The 15686-nt window shown below is 45.9% G+C and overlaps 2 protein-coding genes across 2 annotated transcripts in view; both read right to left on the reverse strand.

Annotated features, from left to right (window-relative positions):
- mcrip1 (MAPK regulated corepressor interacting protein 1) overlaps positions 1-15686 on the reverse strand; it is a 362891-nt gene that overhangs the window by 186444 nt on the left and 160761 nt on the right. The window lies entirely within an intron of this gene.
- Positions 4092-15686, reverse strand: part of LOC307166329 (uncharacterized protein) — a gene marked incomplete at its 5' end in the record, with an annotated part of 39815 nt that continues 28220 nt past the window's right edge. Inside the window, 5 exons of the mRNA XM_079884620.1 lie at positions 4092-4763; positions 5011-5058; positions 5643-5802; positions 14053-14286; positions 14382-14477. Of these exons, the coding sequence (XP_079740746.1) occupies positions 4246-4763; positions 5011-5058; positions 5643-5802; positions 14053-14286; positions 14382-14477 (1056 nt within the window). The 3' untranslated portion in view covers positions 4092-4245. The remainder of the gene's footprint in view (positions 4764-5010; positions 5059-5642; positions 5803-14052; positions 14287-14381; positions 14478-15686) is intronic.

Below are 15686 nucleotides of genomic sequence, written 5' to 3' on the forward strand. Positions count from 1 at the left end.
TAGTGTTTGTGGGCACTGGGTCGTGGGCACATTTACTACATTTAATGCACAATCGACATGGGTCGATTTTATGTGCGCGAGCCCTGTGTGGCGGGCTGTGCTTGTGTGTAGGAATGAGCACTGGGCTGTGGGCATTTTTACTACACTCATAACACCCTCGGCCGTGGCTGGAATACCAGAAAATACGCCCTTTATAGGATTTATCTGGGTCGCCGTAGAAACGGAGTTTGTGTGCAGGCAAGTGGGCTGTGGTTCCAGCTTGTTTACTGCAAAATACACTGGAACAGTCACATTTCCTGGAACTGAACGAGCGAGAAGTTTTGGCGCTCGTTGGCTGCAAAATACACATCTGCAGTCGCCTTTAAAAGGGACTGACAGAGCGAAAGGCTTTGAGGCATAATTTCACCTGCCGCCCGACCCGGGATTCAAACACGGGTCTCTGGCGTGAAAGCCTAAGATTCCACCACTGAGCCACAGGGGACACACATAAGCTTTTGGTTAGCGCGAGCATATAAGAGCGCGTATGTTTGCGTCAGCGTTTGTTTGCAGGCGTGCGTGTATTACAACAGGCTCGTTACTGCAATATTGACATTTCCAGTCGCCTGAACTTAGAGGGGACTGAGAAAATGTGTGAGAAAAGGAGGTTTGTCCGGCCTCGGCGGGACCAAAAACACTCTCTTTCCTCTTTTCGCCGGCGACGCACGCGAGGGCGGGGTAGCTTTCTTGTAATGTAAAGAAAACTAACTATGTCCGCTTCCGACATCCCCTGTGAACGGCGCAGTTTGCGCGGCACGAGGGAAGGGAGAGAGAGAGGGAAGAGAGAGCGGGAAGAGAGAGCGGGAAGAGAGAGCGTCATCATGTTGTGCTTCGGCGTTCGTTTGCAGGCGCGCGTGTATTATAACAGGCTCGTTACTGCAATATTGACATTCCCAGTCGCCTGAACTTCAGAGGGGACTGAGAAAATGTGTGAGAAAAGGATGTTAGTCCGGCCTCGGCGGGATTAAAACACTCTCTTTTCTCCTTTTGCCGGTGAGTGACGCGTGAATGGCAAGGGCGGGGTAGCTTTCTTGTAACATAAAGAAAAACTAGCCCCGTTGCTGGCTCTTGCAGACGGCTCGCAAGCAGAGGGCGCGAGATCCACAGAGCTCGCCCAATCCTCACTGCCCGACGCCAGGATAGAACAGGTATCATCCCCCACAGACAAGGCTTCTTGGTCGATATCCACGACGGAAGCGGCGGCAGACGGCGGCCGCTGTCCATCAGGAAGAGACCCTAGCGAAGCGGGTGAAGCAGGCGGGCGCACCGGCGAGCTTTTGCAGGTTGGGGGAAGTTCCGGGACTCGTTGAGCACGGCGCTCTACGGCGCGGTCCCGCGGTGGGTGGAGGTGCAGTCTCATGGTGCGTTCACACCGGACGCGAATAGAGAAGGATGCCAGGCGAGTCCTCAGAGTCGCCATAAGCAGTAGCTCGCAGCGAGGGCAGCCGCCGTCAGGGAGCGCGAGAGCTTTGTGATCCTCACCCAGGCAGGAAAAGGGCATCTTGAAAAAGACGCCCGGCTCTTTTAGGCAATGAGAGTGTGTGTCGCGGCGGCGAACACACACACACACACACACACACACACACACACACACGCACAAAACACAGTAGCAGAGATAAGGATATAACGCCGGATAGCGCAGCAGAAGCGCCATCATTGGATCTGACGTCATGAGGGCCTCTCTCGATAGGCTGGTGCAGTTGCCGCAGAGCAGCCAATAGGCACGCGAGCCGTCTCGCCTATGTCTGCGTGCTGCTGCAACGCGTTTTGCATTAATACAAAATTAAGGATAATTTTTTTGCTTCAGTATCTCGCGGAAAAGAGACTTTTCCCCATAGCGTAAGATATTACGAAGTACGAGAGAACCTCTCGTAAGAGAGCTGCTAAAGTCATTCCACTATGGAGAGAGAAATCAATTTACTAATTACAGGCCGTTATCTTTACTCTCTCAGTTCTCCAAAATATTAGAGAAACTGTATGTCAATAGATTGGATAGTTTTATTGAGAAGCATGAATTGTTAGTTGATAGTCAGTATGGATTGCAGGTCAAACAGATCCACATCTATGGCATTAATGGAATTAATTGAAGAAATGACCATTTCTATATAGATAACAAGAAATATGCAGTGGGAGTATTCATAGCTCTGAAAAAAAGCTTTTGATACAATTGATCACCATTTATTAATCAATAAATTGGAAAAGTATGGTATCGGAGGGGTTGTTCTTGATTGGATGAAAAGTTACACAAGTAATAGATTTCAATTTGTGCGAATAGGGGAGTACAGATCAGAGGGCTTGGGTATCACTTGTGAAGTGCCACAGGGGTCAATTTTGGGTCCCAAATTATTTATTTTGTGTATAAATGACATATGTAGGGTAACAAACCTCTTAAAATTTGTGATGTTAGCCAATGATATGAATGTTTTTTGTTCCGGGGAAAGCTTGCAGCAGCTTGCATGCGTTCACAGCAGAAATGAAAAAGTTAAAAACGTGGTTTGACTTAATTATCGATACATTTAGATAAAACAAAACTTATGTTGTTTGGAAACTGCAAAATTGACACACAAGTAAAAGTAATGATTAATAATGTGGAAATAGAACGAGTGTATAAAAATACATTTCTGGGTGTGATTCTTGATCACAAAATCTGCTGGAAACCCCATATTAAAAATGTAAGTTGCACTGAGTATGGGGGTAATGGGGAAAGCAAGGCATGTATTGAATGAGAAAGCACTTAATATGTTGTATAGTTCACTTGTTTCCATCCATTGTTGGTATCAACATTCAGTGCAACATTTTGAGTCAGTTTTGGCGCTCTGAACTGACTTGTATTATGTACAGTTGGTTTGGTCACATCATTAGAAATAAGTGTGAACAATTTTGAGTCGTTTTTTGTAAACGATGACAACTGTGTTGTAGTTGTGTTTAACTTTTGCCTCTTGTGTTTAGTGTTTTGAAACATAAGTGCATCACAGTGCGAAATGTGTTTTAGTGAGTGAGAAAGTGTTTAGAGTTTGGCAAAAAAAGAGTGCATAAAATTTGCAAACAGTGTTTTAACTACCTGAACATGTTTGATGTTTTACAGAAAGAGGAATCTATTCGGCAAATTGGTTTAGGCTGTTGAGAGTTTGGTTCAGAGAATGAGGTTTAGTGTTTTAGCAATTCAGAAAAACTGTAAGAGCTGCAGATGACACGGTTATTTAACAACAACAGAAACATTTCTGGGGCAGAGGACTGAAGGGAATCCTCCACGTTTACATTTCTCCTTTTTGATTTAAATTAAATCCTGTTATCCTCTCCCAACCCTACTGGGAGAGCTTTTAACATGTTACAATATATAGATTTTTTTCCCCTTTTTTTTTCCCTGTAACTGCATGCTTTGGATGCTGTGTTCTCCATTTATGTTGATGTAGTAGTGTCTATTGGTTGATCTGAAGTGAAATGGCTCGACTCTCCACACATCCATAGAGAAGCAAGAAGAAGAAGACGACAGACAGAAAAGAAAAAAGCATAGAGTAAATATTTTTGTGAAGCTGCACTTTTCTTTTCTTTTTATCCAGAACTAGAGCTCACTGATTTTTGCAACAACAACACTGATACATTTCTCCATATCTGGAAAAAAACTATTTTACATCAACAACTTTATCAAACGTTGTGAAAGTAATTTATTTATTGTAAAGAGTTCATGATTTCCATCCCTTGTGACCCAATATCTGAAATCTCAGAAAGTGCTTCTTCATCCCTCATCTTCTGCATCACAATTTTCCTCACATTTTGAACTGTGATTGTTTTCCAGCACTATTTTCTCCACTACTAATGTCATTTTCCACATCTTCACTCCTTACATTGTTCACAACCATTTCTGTCATTTCATTATTCGTTAATCTTTTCATTTTGTTTGTGTTTCATAATTTCAAATGAAAGGTACTTTTAATAGTAATATTAAAATGATTATGTGTCACTACAATAAAAACAACTAAATTAATATGATTTCCATCAATACAATTATAGCTTGATAAACACACACACACAATTCTTATTGTCTCTATAAAGGATTTAATACACATATTTATTCTGTTACAGAATTTGTGACAGAAGTTAAGATATTAAAGAAAATTAAAATAAGAGTCTTTGTATCTCACTGTTACTGATTTATCGTGCAGCTCAAAGTATTATGGGTAAAATCTCTCTACAATCTGTTCTGAAACATCAACACAGTTTCACTGATCCAGAACTAACCCAAAACCCAGGATAGAGCGTCTGAGTGAATGTGGTCTGGACTGTGTGGATGAGGCTCATTGTGTCAGAGACGCTGTAGAAGGACAGAGTTCCTGCACTGTGATCCACATACACTCCTATTCTTCTGCTGATGGGCTTTACAAGGAGAGGAGTGTCTATCTTATTGTGCCAGAATGTGTATCTGGAGGAAAAGCACTCCAAACTCCAGGACTGATCATTATATCCAAACCAACATTCAATACCCCCTTCCTTCCTGCTGATGCTCTTATATGACACTGATATACACACATGACTCCCAGTCCACTCAATCTCCCAGTAAGAGCATCCACACACACTCTCTCTACACAACACCTGAGAAAGAACATCAAATCTTTCTGGATGATCAGGATACGGCTGCTCTGTGTCAGTGACAGTAATCACTCTGTTGCTCTCAGACAGACTGAGGAGTTTATTCACTGTGTTCAGATCCAGAGTGAGCTGATGGGAATCTGATGGAGAGAAAACACATCAGAAACAGGAATTATGAATCTGTCTGATCTTTTAATGTATCTGAACTCTTCATGAATCAATGTTCAGTGTATCATCAGTGTCTCAGTACAGCTGACCAAATATCCTGTGCAAATCATCATTTACATGATCAATTATAAAACTCTTCTATCATGATTTATTTCTCCTTCTACAGGAAGAACATGAACACATTCAGTGAGTTTTTCTGCTTGATTTCTAGTGACTCACATTGTAGGAAGTCGTTCCTGGTCTTGGGATTCATGCTGGTGAAAGTGACTGTGGAAATAAACAGACGTGAACAGTGTGAAGAGAAATGACAAGATAAAATACATCCATTTCTGAGACATTTATAATACGATGCTCTATAATATTAGATGATGGACTCATTTCTGAGAGCAGATTAATAATCTCCAGGGGCTTCATTTATAAAACACACACATCGGATTGATCCTAAATTCCAGGGATTTCATCCTCCGTCATGTGTACATAAAAGCTTGTGCACGATGATGAGTCCGTATTTCTTTTCTTTTTTTTTTAGGAGTGCAAAACTTACAACATAGAACACAGAACACAACAACAAAACACAAAAACAACAATAAAACAGCAGTAATAATAACAGTAATGAAAAAAAAAAAATCTCTGAATCATCAAGAGATATTTGTGGCCGTTCTGTAGGAGGATTTGATGGACTTGAATTGAATTTATTAATAACTGTGATTTATAAACTGGGATGCATTTAATCATTTTTTTCTACAAAATGAATGTTTTATAAATCGTAGGAACATTCATAGGAAACGGTTGTACGTTCAGATTTGGGATCTTTCTCCACACGTCTGTATAAACGAGGCGCAGGACTTTACCTCCGTCTGAGATCTTCTTGATCTCCTCTTTGCAGAAATCCTCCAGTTTGTCTCTCAGCTGACGGACAGATTCTCTCACGCCATCAAAAGAGGAGAGAGAACTGAAGGAAACGTCGGGTTCGTCTGTAGATTCAGGAGGTGCTGAGAGAGACTGGGAACTCTACAGAAAACAGAAATCAAAACGTCTCGGTTATGTATGTAACTCTCGTTCCCTGAGTAGGGAACGGAGACGTTACGTCGGATGACGACGAATGGGGTTTCGCTTAGAAAGCCTATCATCTTCGAGTATATAAAACGAGCCAATGGCAAAGAAATGCCATGGGTCTGCGGAATTTGCGTAGCGTAATTCCGCCCCACCCTGGGGGTATATAAGGAAGTGCGCTGGCAACATGCAGATATGTCTTCGCTGAGGAGCCGAGACTGAACTCAGGCGTTCCAGCGGTACAGCGGAAGTGGCAGGGAGACGTAACGTCTCCGTTCCCTACTCAGGGAACGAGGGTTACATACGAGACGTTCCCTTTCGTAGTCACTCCGAGTTACGTCGGATGACGACGAATGGGGTTCCCAGTGTAATCACGCCACCTCTCGACTGTCTTCCAGTGCCCTGCGTAAGTCTGAGCTCCCTGTCGTGAGACTAGCACGGATGAAGGAGTCCTAGTTAACACAGGAATACCAAGGTACACTGGATAGCATATCTCAGTGGAAATATGCAATTATGCCCAGCCCGAAGGGGGGGACTTGGAATACACATATGACCCTGGGGGGCTGCATATGGAGTATCACTGGGGTGTCCAGCCGCAGGAGGAATCTTTCAACCCCAGGGGTGGCAAGGTGGCTTGCCAAGGGAAAGACACATGCTCAGAGAGGCTTACAGTGGAATGCACATGTGGGGGTCGCCCAGAGGGGGAACCATGCACATGGAGGCACCTAGTCAAGCGCGAAAGCTGCCGGTGGCAAACTCTGGCGTTGACGTCGTCAGTGGTGGAGGAGACTCAGGGCTTATTAGGCTCACCTGAGGAGAATATCGCACGTATCCCGTCCGTGGAGAGGAATGGCGAGCAAGCGAAGACACCTGAGCAGAATCTCTACCGACTAGTTGAAGCGAGTCCATGAGAAGAAACTGGCTCCACTCGGAGATTGTAGAATCTCGCGAATGTGTTAGGTGTCGCCCAGCCTGCAGCTCTGCAGATGTCTGTTAGCGAGGCGCCATGCGCTAGAGCCCAAGAGGATGCCACACTCCGAGTGGAGTGGGCCGTCACACCAAGGGGGCATGGTTGACCTTGCTGCTGGTATGTCAAAGCAATGGCGTCCACTATCCAGTGAGACAACCTTTGCTTGGAGAGAGCCTTCCCCTTCAGCTTCCCACCATGACAGACAAAGAGCTGGTCTGAGGTCCTGAAACACTGCGTTCTGTCAACGTAAGCACGGAGTGCGCGTACTGGACAGAGCAGTGCCAAGGCTGGGTCTGCCTCCTCCAAGGGCAGCGCTTGCAGGTTCACCACCTGGTCTCGAAAGGGTGTGGTGGGAACCTTGGGCACATATCCAGGCCGGGGTCTCAGGTCTCACGTGAGAGTTAGCCGGTCCGAATTCCAGGCACGCTTCGTCAACCGAAAATGCCTGCAGGTCCCCTACCCTCTTGATGGAGGCCAATGCAACCAGGAGCGCTGTCTTCATTGACAGGAACTTAAGCTCCACTGATTGCAGAGGTTCAAAGGGAGCACTCTGCAGGGCAGTTAAAACCACTGAGAGGTCCCAAGAGGGTACGAGGGGAGGACGAGGAGGATTCAGTCTCCTCGCTCCCCTCAGGAACCTGACGATCAGGTCGTGCTTTCCCAAGGACTAACCATCAACTGCGTCGTGATGTGCGGCAATGGCGGCAACATACACTTTCAGGGTGGAGGGAGACAGCCTTCGCTCCAACCCTTCTTGCAGGAAGGAAAGCACGACACTGATGGGGCATTTCGTGGGTTCTAGATTTTTAGAAGAACACCAGTTGACGAAGAGGTTCCACTTCAACGCATAGGCATGTCTCGTGGACGATGCTCTAGCGGAAGTGATGGTAGCCACCACCGCTGGTGGTAGGGTACTCAAACCTGCCTCGTCCCGTCCAGGAGCCACACGTGGAGGTTCCAAAGATCGGGACGAGGGTGCCATAAGGTGCCCCGTCCCTGAGAAAGCAGGTCCTTCCTCAGAGGAATTGGCCAGCGAGGTGCTGTTGCGAGGAGTACTAGTTCTGGGAACCAGGTGCGGTTGGGCCAATACGGGGCAACCAAAATTACCTGCTCCTCGTCCTCCCTGATCTTGCGCAAGGTCTGCGCAAGGAGGCTCACTGGGGGAAACGCATACTTGCGGAGGCCCCGCGGCCAGCTGTGCGCCAGTGCATCCGTGCCGAGCGTGCCCTCGGTCAGGGAATAAAACAGGTCGCAGTGGGACGAGTCGTGGGAGGCAAACAGGTCTACCTGTGCGTCCCCGAACTGATCCCAAATCAGCTGAACCGTCTGGGGATGGAGTCTCCATTCTCCAGCGAGAAGCCGAAGCCGAGACAGCTCGAACTGACGAAGGCAAGTCAGCAGTGACTGCGCACGCTCGCTCATAAGCTGCGCGCACATGGCGACCGAGTCGATCTCCATACCGAGAGAAGAGATCCTCTGCACGGGGCAGAGTTTGCTCTTCTCCCAGTTGACCCGAAGGCCCAGACGAGCTAGGTGCTGGAGCACTAGGTCCCTGTGTTCGCAAACCTGGTCTCGAGAGTGAGCTAGGATCAGCCAGTCGTCGAGATGGTTCAGGATGCGAACCCCGTGTTCCCGAAGGGGAACAAGGGCTGCCTCGACGACCTTCTTGAAGACGCGAGGAAACAGGGCTAGCCCGAAAGGGAGAACCGCGTACTGGTATGCCTGCCCCTCGAAAGCAAACCGTAGAAACGGTCTGTGTCGAGGAAGAATGGAGACATGGAAGTAGGCGTCCTTCAGGTCAATCACTGCAAACCATTCCTGCGGCCATATGCACTCGAAAATGCGTTTGGCCGTGAGCATCTTGAACGGCATCCTGTGAAGGATGCTCAGCTCTCTTCCATTGATGAGAACTGAAGCCGCCAGAGTCCCGATATGGCGCTGACATCTTGGAACTTGAGTCTGCACAGTAGCGATCTCGGGACCAGACCTGCGCAGTCGTGAGCAGGAAGTAAAGCCGCGAAATCAACGCTCCGCCCTCACTCTCGTCGGGAGAGTGCGTTCTGCACACTTTTTTAAAAATGTATTGCAGTATGACAAGAGGCTTATTAAAATAAAGTAAATGGAATCTCCTCAGTCCTCCGAAGATCCCGAAAAAAATGTCCGTTGGTGCTTCAGTGACTACTTCGCTCGGAGAACCTGTCAATCACAGCTGTCAATCATGACGTTACACCACCGCATCACGTAACTAACTAAAAAACAACTTATTTTTGAAACAGACACTTGAACTTACATCAGCGTGATAAAAACGACAGCAAATGAAAGAAACCACCTTTGGAAAAAGATATTTGAAGTGTAATTTAATTGTTTAGTTGGTCTCGCGTCCCGTTGAATAACACGGGGAGGCGGGGCTTATGATCTATACTAGGACCAGTCACCGGGGGGCGATCGAGACGTTTTGGCTTCACTTTTCAGGGCTTGTGCGGCACGCTTGGTACCAGCGGGGTCATGCGGACCACAGACATACCCTCGGTGGTGCAGCGAGGCGGAATGACCGGCCCAGGCGTGGGTGGCATAGCGGCCCGGTGCGGGGGCACGGTCATTAGCCGCGTCCTGCCAGAGGAAGCCAGGGGAGGACCAGCGTCCCACGGGGGCGTGCTCTGGCAGGGGTCTGGCGACAGAGGGGGACGAGAGTGGCGAGGCTCGTGAGCGGCGCGCACTGTCATCCAATAACTCTGTGTGCTCAGAGATGGGGGAGTGAGTTCTTTCTTTTACCACATTAGGGTGCTGCCCGTCGTGGGACGAGCAGCGGGAGTGGGAAAACCAAGGATTCTCCCCCGGCCCTCCACCGGGGGAAGGAGCGGCCCTGCTACCGTCTCCTGAAAAGAACTCAGTGCCATCTCTGAGCAGCCCGTCTCAGGAGCGCCGCTTTGCCTGGCGTTTAGCGGGGCACGGGGCAGGAGACGGCTGTGGTGCCTTCCTGCGGCGTCCTCCACGACGCGACCCAGATGGAGGCTGCTGCTGGGGCCGTGCGGGAGGGGCGGGAGCCGTAGGAGGGCGCCCTCGGCGGCGAGCAGACTGAGGCACCTGTGCCGACGGCTGGGTGGAGGCAGCAGCTGGCCGTCGGGGCAGGACGTGTTTGAGAGCCTCAGTCTGCTTCTGGGCGGTCGAGAACTGCTGGGCAAAGTCCTCAACCGCCCCGCCGAAGAGACCAGCCTGGGATATGGGAGTGTCGAGGAACCGGGTTCGCTCGGCCTCACGCATATCGGCCAGGTTGAGCCACAGATGTCTCTCCTGGACCACGCAAGTGGACATCACCTGACCCAGGGAGCGTGCGGTCACCTTCGTCGCCCGGAGTGCAAGGTCGGTGGTGGCACGCAGCTCAAAGAGCCCTGGGTCAGTCCTCCCCTCGTGCATGTCACGCAACATCTGGGCCTGGTAGACCTGGAGTGTTGCCATGGCATGCAGTGAGGAGGCCACCAGCCCCGCAGCTCTATAGGCCTTCGCCACAAGGGTGGAGGAGAACCTACAGGCCTTGGAGGGGTGCTTTGGGTCGCCGCGGGAAGAAGCACTCTGAGGACACAGTTGCATCGCAACAGAGCGTTCAACCTGGGGAACCCCAGTGTACCCTTTGGCGGCCGCCTGATCGAGAGGAGGCAAGGCAGAGGAGGTCGCCGAGCGATCACGGGAAGACAAGGGTGCCTTACAGGACCTCGTGACCTCCTCATGCACATCCGGGAAGAAAGGCATTGGGGTCGCGCGCTGACGAGGATCAGCGGCGGCACCCAAAAACCAATTGTCCAGCCGTGAGAGCACCGGACCTGGTGGCGGGGACCACTCAAGACCGATGGCCACGGCTGCCCGGGAAAGCATGGCCGTCATCTCGGGATCAGACTCGGGCAATGCTGGGACACCCGAAGGTGGCAGCACAGCCGAATCCTCACTTCCCAAGGACTCCTGCCCACCTTGTGATGCAACGATCGACATCACATCTTCCTCTGGAGCGCCGAATGAGACCCGCGGCAAGTCAGAGGACTGTACAGCGGGCTCATTCGAAACACTCGTGGGTTGCACGGTGCTAGAGGACGGTGTGGAGCGTGGAATAGTCGGCGCTTTGTTCCACACCGTAATCCTCAGGTCACCCTGGCCGCCAGCCGAAGTACCAGCTCTCGTGGAGCTCGTAGATCGGGGTGCGGATGAGGGGACTCTACCATGAAGGTCATTGAGTCTTGACCGCAACCGTGCGATGGGCATGTTCCCGCAATGGGAACATGACTCATCCACAAACGCTGCCTTAGCATGCTCAATACCCAGACACACAAGACAGCGATTGTGCCCATCAGAGTCAGAAATGAATAGACCGCAACCAGAAGTGCACGGGCGAGGCATCTTTAAAAAGACGTGCCCACGTGCAAGCTCTTTTAGAAAGGAGATTTCTCCGCAAATGCTGAAGCGACCAGGGAGAGAACACACAAACACTGGCAAATCACTGCACAGATAAGCAGGGAATGTGCACTCGCTGGAACTCGCTGTCACACCAACACTTGGAGAGAGGCTCGTTCGAAGAGAAGAGAGATGAATCTCAGGATTGGCTTGTGGAGTGAAGTACATCAACTTGGCTCCGAAGCGAAAACATATCTGCATGTTGCCAGCGCACTTCCTTATATACCCCCAGGGTGGGGGCGGAGTTACGCTATGCAAATTCCGCAGACCCATGGCATTTCTTTGCCATTGGCTCGTATTATATACTCGAAGATGATTGGCTTTTTAAGCGAAACCCCATTTGTCGTCATCCGACGCAACTCGGAGTGACTACGAAAGGGAACTCATCATCTCCACACTTCAGCCAATAACCTGCACTATATCAGATCTGGGGTGCGTTTCCCGTACAACTATATAGCTCGCTGCTTAACTACCATAGTACGATGCATCGTTGGAGAAATCAACTAGCTAATCACGACTCTTTCCTTGAAACCGCATGTCACAAAGTATCGTTTAACCACGTTGGTTTATGATGTCTCGCACGTGGTGGACTAATAACTTATTTTAATTAATCTGTTTGAGATCGAATTAACGCTAGATTTTGTCATATAAGTTACAGACATGGCATCTGAAGGCCATTTCTAATTTTTCTCAGTTATTTTGCTTTATTACCAGACTCAATATTTGGCTCGTTCTTACATAGTAGAGCACGTTCGCACATGCGCAGTCTTCAAAAACGGTGCTTTAAATCTCTTGACAAACTAAAAAAAGACGTAAATTACATTTGTATGTATTCTAAATAAATAACACGGGTTGTACTGAATGTCAGCTTGCTTATTTTGCTAAATATAAGGATTTATTCATTCTACATCTCAAGACATTGAAGCGAGTCACTTGTCAAGTCAACAAGAGCCGCTCAGGGGTGCGTTTCCCGAAAGACATCAAAAAGTTGATTTATTTCAGTAATTCCGTTAAAAAAGTGAAACTTGTATATTTTATAGACTCATTACATGCAAAGTGAGATATCTCAAGCCTTTATTTGTTATAATTTTGATGATTATGGCTTACAGCTTATGAAAACCACAAAATCAAAATCTCAGAAAATTATAATATTACATGAAATCACACAGTAATTACACAGTGATACCATGGTCATTGAACCAGGTTTTGGTTCTTTTGGCAGTGTGGGCAGGTGCAAATCCTGCTGGAAAATGAAGGAAGCATGAAGTGCTCTGGAAATGTCCTGGTAGACGGCTGCGTTGACTCTGGATTTAATAAAGCACAGTGGACCAAAGTCCTCTTTTCTGATGAGAGCAAATTTTGCATCTCATTTGGAAACCAAGGTCCCAGAGTCTGGAGGAAGAATGGAGAGGCACACAATCCAAGATGCTTGAAGTCCAGTGTGAAGTTTCCACAGTCTGTGTTGGTTTGGGGAGCCATGTTATCGGCTGGTGTTGGTCCACTGTGCTGTCCGCTCAACGCAGCCGTCTACCAGGACATTTTCAGAGCACTTCATGCTTCCTTCAGCAGACAAGATTTATGGAGATGCTGACTTCATTTTCCAGCAGGATTTTCACCTGCCCACACTGCCAAAATAACCAAAACCTGGTTCAATGACCATGGTATCACTGTGTAATTACTGTGTGATTTCATGTAATATTGTAATTTTCTGAGATTTTGATTTTGTGGTTTTCACAAGCTGTAAGCCATAATCATCAAAATTATAACAAATAAAGGCTTGAGATATCTCACTTTGCATGTAATGAGTCTATATAATATACAAGTTTCACTTTTTTAATGGAATTACTGAAATAAATCAACTTTTTGATGATATTCTAATTTTATGACCAGCACCTGTAATCACCGCTCAACTGTGATGTTTCCAAGCTCATTTTTTGCACATGTGAAGAGGATAATTTTTCCCTTCAATATTGGAATGTGAGTGAAGTACAAAGCCTATAATAAACAATAGTTTAGCATCCAAAAAAATGTAATAATATATATATATATATATATATATATATATATATATATATATATATATATATATATATATATATATACACTGTATATATATATATATAAATAGGGGAAAAAAAAGAATATATATATATTTTTTTTTTTTTTTTTTTTTTTTACATATATATATATATATATATATATATACATATAAATAAATATAGCTGCGAGCAGCGATTGCGGGCCCAAGCAAGCTGAGTGAGGTCATACAAATTCGTACGATTTTTGCTAAATCGTACATATTTTACAAATTGGCCAATTCGTATGAATTCATTCCCCTGACCCCGCCCCTAAACCTACCCATCACGTGGGTTTAGACAAATCGTACAAATTCGTACAAGTGAGGTCGTACAAATTCGTACGAATTGGCCACCTTTTTATCACTCGTACGAATTCGTACGAATTGGTTGTGAGATAGCGTTGAAAAATCTAGTTGGGTGGATACTAATACCATCAAGTTCACTGATTTCATCAAGACAGAAGAAACCAGAAGGAAAAATGAGTTAATATTTAATGGTAAATTTCCCATATGTGCTTTGTAAGTGTGTCTCTTTAAACAGAAGATGATCAGATGAGAGTCTGACTGATGATTATATGATAACACAACACTTGACTGAATCTGACTGAATTCCTGACAACATCTCAGTCAACGGCTCATTCTGCTCTCATGAAATGTTTCTCTGTCATAGCAGGATCTTGCTCAAGTCCACTATGATCCTGTTCTTCTAGATCTCTGTTACCTGCAGGAACTGGATGTGATCTTGTGTGTGTGAAAGCTGCTCCAGCTCAGCGTCTCTCCTCCTCAGATCATTGATCTCCTGCTCCAGTCGCTCCAGTCGTCCTTCAGCTCGACTCACTGCAGTCTTTTCCTGATCTCTGATCCGCTGTGTGACCTCAGAGCGGCTTCTCTCAATGGAGCGGATGATCTCAGTGAAGATCCTCTCACTGTCCTCCACTGCTGTCTGTGCAGAGCGCTGTTACACACACATCACAATCACACAGTGGCTTCAGCACGACTGACAGAGTCCAAACTGAGACGTCTCAAACTTCTCTTCTTCTCCAGACTCACCTTATGAGACTTCACAGCCTCTCTCAGATGCTGAAGATCTTTCTGTCTCTGCTGGATTCTCTGACGGATCTTCATCTGCGTCTCCTTCAGCTGTTTCTGGAGGACAAACCAATGACAGGGAATGACACATAAAGCTACTGTCATACAAACATTAAAGTTACATGAATCCAGAGTTGGTGAAGTGGTTAAAGATCTTGCATGGTAAGTTTTTACTGTCTGGTTCAAACCACAGATTCATGGTTTCCTGAAATGAATGTCAGCAGTATTTCATCAGTGCCTACACTGTAAAAAAGAATACATTGATTTTATTAATATCTAATTAATAAAAATGAGGCAACAGATTACAAGCAATATTATTAATTAAATTTAACAAATTAGAATTGAGTAATAATTAATCAAATGAATTCCTTAAAAGTTAACCATTTAAAATGAGTAAAATTTACAAAATATCTTTTATTGCCAACATTGAAGACACCTGGTGTTAACAAGCAGAATCACTGAAGGAGAAAACCATAATTAAAGTTACCATTGTGGAGATCAGTGTGTGTTTTAGTTGGGCTCTTGACCTTAAATTATTAACTTTAAGTTTTGTTCGGCTGCTGTACATGATTTATAACAGCCAGATGAACAAAGAGAAAAGGTGATCTGATGGTGTTGGTTGTGTTTTAACATAATCATTATTTCACAATCATTTGACCTGAATCACTGAACCTCATATAGAGTCCAATTTATGACTTAAGTTAACTTTATTAACTACAGCAGTATAATATTTTTAGCCTTTTCAATGAAATCCAAATGATCAAATCAATAATAAAAAATAAATAAATATATGGGTTTTTTTTGTTGTTGTTGTTTTGTTTTTTGGCACAAACACACATCAAGATTTTGCGTATGAATCTCAGCAATGGTGACAAACAGATCACCTCTGAACATAAGCTCATTATTTATTCATGCAGCAATGCATGATGGGAGCCATGGATGAGTTTTGATTGGTGGAACCCAGAATGCACTGCAACATGCTTTATTATTGTCACCATTGTTGAGAATCACAGGCTGATTATTGATGTCTGTGTGTCTCCTTTTTATGTAAGAGAAACTTTTTAGAAATTATTTGCCTTACATTGTAAAAGTAAAAAAATATTATGCCGTACAAGGCCAGTGCTGCTATAGTTAATAAAGTAAACCTTACTCATAAATTGGACTCTATATGAGGTTCAGTGATTCAGGTCAAATGATTGTGAATTAATGATTATGTTAAAACACAACCAACACCATCAGATCACCTTTTCTCTTTGTTCATCTGGC

This window comes from Squalius cephalus, assembly GCF_949319135.1.
Source record: "Squalius cephalus genome assembly, chromosome: 1".
Taxonomy (NCBI): domain Eukaryota; kingdom Metazoa; phylum Chordata; class Actinopteri; order Cypriniformes; family Leuciscidae; genus Squalius; species Squalius cephalus.